The sequence below is a fragment of the Balaenoptera musculus genome, chromosome 19 (assembly GCF_009873245.2).
Source record: "Balaenoptera musculus isolate JJ_BM4_2016_0621 chromosome 19, mBalMus1.pri.v3, whole genome shotgun sequence".
NCBI classification, from domain to species: Eukaryota; Metazoa; Chordata; class Mammalia; order Artiodactyla; family Balaenopteridae; genus Balaenoptera; species Balaenoptera musculus.
In genome coordinates, this window is record NC_045803.1 from 16,013,014 (window position 1) to 16,021,690 (window position 8,677).

The 8,677-nt window shown below is 41.4% G+C and overlaps 1 protein-coding gene across 2 annotated transcripts in view; it reads right to left on the minus strand.

The window, feature by feature from the left end:
* The window catches only part of LOC118884834 (zinc finger protein 14 homolog), a 66,245-nt gene extending 58,703 nt beyond the window's left edge, over positions 1-7,542 (minus strand). Inside the window, exons 1-4 of one of the 2 annotated variants that reach the window (XM_036832875.1) lie at positions 7,520-7,542; positions 6,807-6,849; positions 2,858-2,944; positions 948-1,026 (exon numbers count right to left, since the gene is read on the minus strand). In XM_036832875.1, the coding sequence (XP_036688770.1) occupies positions 948-977 (30 nt within the window). In that variant the 5' untranslated portion in view covers positions 978-1,026; positions 2,858-2,944; positions 6,807-6,849; positions 7,520-7,542. The remainder of the gene's footprint in view (positions 1-947; positions 1,027-2,857; positions 2,945-6,806; positions 6,850-7,519) is intronic. The other variant, XM_036832876.1, reaches the window with a different exon arrangement.
* Between the last annotated feature and the right edge of the window lie 1,135 nt (positions 7,543-8,677).

Sequence of the window (8,677 nt, forward strand, 5' to 3'; positions counted from 1 at the left end):
TAGTAAATTTTTTAAAATTTGCTACATGCCAGTCCACATTTCAAATGTATTAAATCCAATCTTTTTTTCCTCTCTCTTTAGATGTCTGGATTCAATACAGTCTCAAAAATCTTCCTCAACTCTCACATTCTACTTTATCTATTACTTATGCATCTGGATGATCTTCTTACTATTTATCATCCATCATCCCTCACTGAACACCTTTCCTCACTCCTGAGTTAGAGGATACCGAATGGTAAAGGTATCACCCTGGACCAGTGGTTTTCAATGAGGAGTGATTTTACTTCCCAGAAGACATCTGGTCATGTCTGGAGACAATTCTGATAGGCACAACTAGGGAGAAGGGGTGTGAGTGTTAGAAGCGTCTAATTGGTAGAGGCCAGGGATACCGTTAAACATCCTACAATGCAGAGGACAATCCCCCACAATAAAATATTCTCTGGCTCAAAATATTAATACAGTTGAAACTTGAACAACACAGATTTGAACTGCGTGGTACCAGTTATACATATATTTTTTTCAATAGTAAATACTACAGTATTATGCAATTCTCGGTTGGTTGAATCTGTGGATGCAGAACTGCATATAATGAGGAATTCCAGATATGGAGAAATGGCATATACAGAGGGCCAGATTTTCAACTGCACAAAGAGTCAGTGTCCCTAATCCCTGCGTTGTTCAAAGGTCAAGTGTAGTTCCAAGGTTGAGAAACCCTGCTCTAAACCAGAACATCCTGTAAAACTACACGATGGACTCTGCTCCTAGTATCCTTCTGTCAGGGGTTCCTGGAGATGATTCTTCATCTCTATTTGCAGTTCTGTTCCGATCACCTCCTACTCACCCCATAGCTGAAGGAGGGATCCCTCATCCTAAATGGTATGAGATGACTGAATATCCGACACCTGACAGATGAGACTGACAGCAGGTTATTAGTCACATATACTCACAGCCCGGGAGAGGAAGACACCACACGTCATGCAGGGCCACACAGGGATTGCACTCAGGAATAGGGTGAACAAGCAGGATCTGTGGGAGGCAGGCTTTATAGTAAAAAGAGGATGAGGGGTCCCTGGCCAATGCAGGAGGATGTGATGGGCTTGTTTGAATAATTCTGTGGGCTGGCAAGGAGGTGAAACCTATTAGGTTGAGGACTAGGAGGGGTTTAGCTGGTCTAGCTGATAGGGAAACTAGCCAGGTAAAGAGTCTTTTCCATTGCATGGGGGCCACATCTGGGGAGAGCAGGGGAACTCTTGGTTAAGTCTTTGGAGACTTGATAAGATATCAAGGCAGCATATGAACTTTTAGGCCTCACAATACAAGGCCGCAATCATATCCCTACCTAATCCACCCAATCCTAAAAGCCTTACATACCATAAGATCTCAACGCATACAGGGACTAAGACCAGCCAATACTAAATCTCATCTTATGTACTTAAAAAATTCAGGTCTGTGGAGAAGTTTGGAGTTTTCCCTATAAGCAGTCAAATAAGACCAAATTCTCTCTTTCATCAAACCACAAGATCATCAAGGAAAGTTCAAAACAGGGATCTCCCACTTAATATTAATAATCCATTCCTGAAAATCAAGACATTCTAACACTACATTATTTTCCCACCATTTTGGGTGGGTGCCTATTTTCCCATCATTTTAAAGCAAAGAATTATACTGCATTATACATCAATGCCAACCCTCCAACTAGCTTCACATTTCCCCCAGGACAGAATTAGAGTACATGTGGGTCAGTGCACACATGATATCTCTGGCTTTAGTACTTTCACTGTCTCTTTTACCAAATTTTTTTTTCTCACTTGCTTTGCTTCTTTCTATACAAGTTTCTTCAATACTTTTCCAACTTCTCAGGAACTCATTTTACAAAATGACAAAAACAGGGGCTACACGTGAAGTGCACTTTGCAAATGCGTTTCCAAGGAGAACATAATGGCAGGCCTGGCTCACACTCTGTATGATGCCCTGAGGCCCCCCTTATCACCAGCAGTGCCAGTTATACACATCCCCTTTAATGATATCTGCATGCATTTCAAAACATCTGCAGATGGTTCTGATGATCCAGCAATTGTATTTGGAATATAACAAGACTTCCTACACATTGTTTTTTGTTTAAAAAAAAGTTACATTGAACTATACAATTTCACTTACATAAAGTTCTAAAAATAGGCAACATTATTGTATGGTGTGCAAAGTCAGGATTACATTTGGTTACATTTGGACTGGGTAGGTAGAAAGTGACTGAAAGGGGGGCATGTGAATGCTAGTAATAGTCTCTTTCTTGACCTGAGTGCTGACAGCATAGATATACTCAATTTATGAAAATTCATTCAGCTGCACACTTCTGATTTGTGCACTATTCTCTATGTACGTTACACAGCAAAACAAAGTTAAAAAAAACTTTTAAAAGATGTCAAATTGTGTATTGGGGATGTAAATTTTTCCCATATAAAACTAGACCCAAAATTACTGTAATTCAGAGAAATATGCTTTCTCTGAAGTTTAGGTATTAAAATCAAAAGCTAAAATCAAAAATGTTAACGGGGGGACACTCTGCAGAGAATACCCACATTCTTCTCAAGGTATTTCACTTTTGCTCCTTGATGGCAATTGACAGAAGATTCTGTAGATAGGAGATGGTCCACATTAGTGGAAAAAAGGGAAGGGGGCACATAGGGGACACTGAGCTATTTTTCCCCAACTCTCACAGGAATGAGAGGAACTAGAGTGGGTTCTTGGATGGAGTTCTGTTAAATAGGAAGTTTCAGGATACGGAATAATCATTCCTTATGCTGAAACATGGCCTAGAAATTGGCAATATTTCAAGAACGAAGAAGAAACACCAACTTACATGGGCCATTGTTTTCAACTGCAAGAACCGGTCAGTCCTTTTCAAGACTTCTCTGTTGGAGAACTACAGAGTCCAGATAAGCCAGACCTGGAAGAAGAAAACGCAGCCATGAAACCAGATGTGCCTCAGAGCTCCCAAAATGACTTATGTTAGTATGAGCTTTTTTTCTCTTCCATTCCTGCTTCCAAACTACTCCTCACCGCTATACCCACATGCTCTCATACCCAACTGGAGGAGAGTATAGGGAGTCTGAAGAAATCCAAGCCCTGACGAAACTCAGCTAAACAATGATGATCTTTGCGCAGAGCCCAGATACTTCAGCGGGAGGATTTCTATCCAGTTTCCCGTCTGGCAGTGTGGATCTGGTCCTGACACTGGATTCCTCAGACTTGTCCTGAGCAGCATCTACCCTTTCCAGTTCAATTTTTCAGGGCTGAGAAAGGGCCACACCATGCACACAGAGCCCCCTATGAGCCCCAGGATCCTGCCTGAACCTCCTAAACACAAAGACTGAAAACCACACAGATTGGGCCTGGCAGCTCCTGCCACTGTAAAGCTGCACTGGCCTTTCCCCAGCCAGGACAACTCACTACTCTGTTTCCCAATCAGAACCTCTCATACCATGACGTCCTTTTCCACCCCCTCTCTTTCAGTAGAGGATTCATGATTGTTGCAGTTAGTCAACAACAAACATTCATTGAGAACTTTCATGTGATGGCTGCTTTAGGTACATCACTCAGCATTGTTCTGCAAAGTAGTTCCTCTCTCCTTTCCATAGTTCAGAAAACTGATGCTCAGGGGTCAGATCATTTGCCCAGATTCACAGTTATTAAGTGGCAGAGCTTTGTTTTGAGTCCACATTTCTCTAACTAAAAAGCCATCTTTCAACTTTGGTTTTTGCCTGTGAAGGGTAGAACTTCTACTTCACTGAGAGAAACCTGAGCAAGGGCAATTCACTAAAAAATAGAAATAACCTTTCAAAAGATACTAGACCTCACTACTAATTAACGAAATGTGTTAAAGCAACCAAAAACTACCTCTTTACAGCGACTAGATTGGGAGATCTAAAAGACTGATGATACGCTGTATTAGCAAGGTCACAGCACACTAGGTTGGTCCAAATTTAGAACTGTGTGAAACGGCATTTAAACCCCGTAACGCTGTAAACCAGAAACTCCACTTCTGGGACTAAAGGAACTATTTGCACATGTATATAGAGATGTTTGCAGAGATATGCAAACAGATTTGGTTTATAATGAATAAAAGCTGAAAATAATTAAACTGGGGAATGATTAAATAAACTGTACTGCATCTATACCACTGAAAACCATGCAAAGAGTAAAAAGTGATGATGCTGCCCTAACTTTGATGAAATGGGTAAAGCCAGTATGTTAAATACAAAAACCCCCCAGCATGTGTGGCCTTAAACTATTTTGACAGAAAAAAAAAAATCACATGTATGCCTAGAAGGACCAGTTAAAATGTTTACAGTGGTAGCTCACAACACTCACCACCATATTAAACACAGTGTGACCCTAGAGTATGCAAATACTCCCAAGAAGGGAAAGACTTTCCCAATTCAAGTTTTCCTCCAGTCTTCTGCTGAACTGAAGAAAAAAGTTCAGGATACTCTTAAAAACAGCTGTTGTTTTTCCTGAGTGGCTTTTCTTCTTTACTTCAGCGTCTAATTCATGATTTAATCATGAACCAACTCTATGATTTAATTTACCCATATGTTAGAGTACTACCTAGAAAAGGATGACAAAGTCTCTGATATCTTTTAGGCACTGATGACAGTCTCATGGCTGCTTCCTTTCACAGCGTCCTGACAAATGGGTTTCTTTTGCTTCTGAACCAATCCTTTGGGCTAAGGTGCCTATGAAGCCCTCCAACTGCTATTAGATCTTCTTGTCCTATCTGTCTAACCTTGCATGTAACATCATTAAAATAAAAATTGTAAGGCATAAATCGTACTGTATGAAATTCTTTTACAGAGACCTCACAGCTATAACCTGGACATAACTTGACAGTGCTTGCTGTCGTCAGCTTAATATCACTCCCCTCATGATGGATTACTGAGTAAGGTGGGAAGGATTTGTTCAAGTATACGTGATGACGAGATTTGGTATACTGTTGTAATTACTAACATAGGCTTTGCTGTCAAACTTCCAAGGTATAAATCTCAGCTCTGACAGTTATTAAGTGTGTTACCTTGGACATGTTACTTAACTTTTCAGCCTTAGATTCCTCCTATATAAAATGGTGATAACTATAGATTCTATCCCAAAGCATTGTTATGTGTATTAAATAAGACACTACATATAATAACACACTAAAGTAGCAAATAAACATTTAATAAACATCAGCTATATCACTGAAGATGAAGAATACTATACTGCTTCCCACAGTTATTAAAGAAAATTCTCTTCTGCGCTTTCTTTTTTCTTCCGCAAAAAATTTGAGCTTCTCAGCCCCGCTCTTCCTTAGAATGCTAATAAATTTCAAAGCTTCAGACTGATAGGCAATTCCTCTTGATTAACAACAATTTACAAAGGGAGGGTATGTGGATGGATGAAGCACACATGGCACAATCCTCATAATTTTTGGATCTGGGTGATGAGAAAAAACATGGATCACACTTTAATAATATCAACTAAATCTACTGAGCACTTATGTATCAAGCATTATCTGAGGACTTTACATATATTAATTCACCTATTCTTAGCAACCCTATACAGTAGGTTCTATTATTATCCTCCTTTTACAGATGAAGGAACTGTGGCACAAAGAGATGAAATAAATTGCCCTAACTTCACCCAGCTCTAAGGGTGAAGGATTAGGATTAGAACCCTGATAATTCAGCTCCATAACCCATACTGCAACTATACTAAACTGCCTGTCATAAGACCACATAAATATGTGGCCTGAAACAAACTCATGCCGTCAAAAACCTCAAACCACTTTTCAAATTTCTACTGATGTTTCCCTTCCCTCCTACCAGTAATCCCTTGTCTTGTTAACACAGAGTTCCCTGTTAAAAATCTATCACCTTACCACTCCTAAAAGCCTCAAAAGCATAAGACCCTGTCACCAATCAAACCATCTCGTATCTTTCCCTGCTTTTGACCTCAGGGCAGTGGAAAAGATCAAAGCACCTAGTGTATGATTCCAACTAAACTATAATAAATAAATCACAATAAATCACAGCCTAAAATAAAGCTCTACGGTTAGCGTCCCTGCATGAGGTTTACCTGCAGATCATTCAAATTATTAGAAAGCAGCAGCTCACAGGCAGAATTAAACGACTGCCAAATGTTCATCTGAATAGCCACTGGAGAGGAGAGGATACCCTTGGTGGAGGTGGGGGACTCTACCCTCATCCTCTCCACCATTCACTGGGAAGGAAGAACAAAGTACCACGCCAATGGATAGGATATTCCGGTGTTAAAGCCTAACCAGCTAAAGACTACCTGTAACAATCCTGTACAGTCCAACAAAATAAGATTTATTGACTCAAGAGAGGGAGGAAATTCCACAGGAATGGCTGGAATGTGATGGAGGAGAGGGATAAGAAAAGCTCTTTTGTAAAGAGCTGAATTCCAGCTGAAGGATTCTGAGGAAGTGGGGAACCATTCTTCAGTGACTGCTGTTTCAGAGGTGAGAATAGGAGAGGCAGGGATTAATTGGAGATTGAGTGCTAGAAAGTGAAGTGAGGGTAATTTAGCAACTGGGTATCCCCACTGATAAAATAAAATCAGCAAGGCAGGTCTGGAACAACACTGGTAAGAAAGCTATAAGCTCTCCAAAAGGGAGTCTTTATGACATTTTAGAACTGCTGCATGACCTGGGCAGAAATAATGTTTTCTATTAACTCTGCAGCTTGCTTTATCTGTCTATTCTCTCCCATCCAGATTAATGGCAGGGCCGCTTTTTCTTTTTTCAGTCCGACCTGATTTTTCACTCTTTCACAGGAGAAGCAAACGTCCCCACGTCTAGAAAAAAATAAAAATTACATTTCATGGAACAAAGAGGAAAGATAAACATATATATAATTATATATATATATATATATATATATATATACACACACACATATATAATTGTATATATATAATTATTTTCCCCTTTCTGACTCCATTCCTAAAGATCAGCACGTTGGGGGAAGGAGACGGGAATCTGGACACATTGCGCCTTTTTCGGAGCTCAGCCTGTCCAGATTAAGGACACACCCCCGTTACCACATTTGCTCCCGCCATCCACCACACACATAACCCGATGGAAGTAAGAGGGAGCCTGGGGAGAAGCTGACCCTTCCGGGTGAGAATGGCCAGAGTACAAAGACCAGGGCTGGAATATGTCTCTGAGTTCTCAAAAGCTTCCTTTGGAGGGAGCTCTGGTTAAGCTGTGGTTCTGAGAGCTGTTGTTCTTCTGCGTCTTTTTGTTAGGGGCCTTCACTGTGAGGTTCATAAATCTAACTCGGAGCCATTCTGGGCCGCTGCATCTGTGCGGCCCTGAAGCAGGAGGACAGAGGACGCACCAGGGCGCCCAGTGTCCAGTCAGCGTCACAAACTACACAGTCACTTCAGCCCAGTGCACACAGAAGCCCGCGCAGCCCCCGCGACGCCCCCGCGCCCATTTCCTCAATGCACCAGACCAACTCACCTCTCCGAGCCGACACCAGCAAGGAAGGCGGAAGGAAACTAGGTGCAGAGACTTGTGGGAAATGTAGTCCCGGTAGGGAGGGCCTGGTCCTCGCCCCAACGGGCTGAGAGGAATGCGCAAGCGCGGGCGCGAGCGCTTGGGGCGGGAGCGGGCGGTGGACCTCCGGACTTGGAGATGGGCTACTGGGGGAGGGGTTTCGAAGCTGCCCCGGGCTGAACGAGGCACACGCTGGCAGCTTGGATTTGCTTTGTCCCTGAGGAACCCCTACTAGGGCTTAGAGAGGTCTTGGCACCAGCAGGCGCCTAATATATGTACTAGGCACACGGCAGGTGCTCAGTATATATACCCAAGCAGGACGTAGATATACATCAAGTCTCAATATCCCCCAAACCCTAGCAGAACCTGGACCCACAGAGGTTGCTCGCGCTCTCGCTCCCTCCCTCCCTCCTCTCTTTGGGTTTTTTCCCTCTCTCCCCCCTACGCTTGTGAACGTTTAGTTCTATAAAAGTCTATTAGTTTAAGGTGGTTGATATTGTCACTTAGATGTTCTTTATCCTTACTGATTTTTAAAAATCTAGTTCTAGTAATTACTGAGATAGGTGTGGCTATTTCTATTTTCCTTTTAGTACTACTAAGTTTTGCTTCAAGTATTTTCAAGCTCTGTTAAGTACATACATTTATGATTGTTTTCCGATGAGGAGAATTTAAAAGCAAACATTAGGGAGGGTGTCTTCAGAAGTCTCCCAGATGAATAATAATTGGATTTGTCCTGTCTTGAGTTCATTCAGGAAAGAAACCGGATAAGCCTGCCAGCGACCACACTCCAGCATCCTCCCCATCTTAAATTTTTTATGTATTAGTTATACATAGATGGAAGGATTTTTCTCCTCTCAAAAAACTTTAGAAATTATCTGAAAATATCTAGGCTAATCTTAAATCTCATTTTTCGAACAGTAGAATATGTATGAAGTAGGAGATACATGAAAACTGCGATTGTGGATTTGTCTATTTCTACCTTTAGTTCATTCAGTTTTTGCATCATGTATTTTGAAGCTGTTATTATAGTATATGCACATTTATGATTGTTTCTTCCCAATGAATTGACCCTTCTACTATGAAACATTTCTCTGTGTCTCTTGTCTTGACATCTGTTTTATC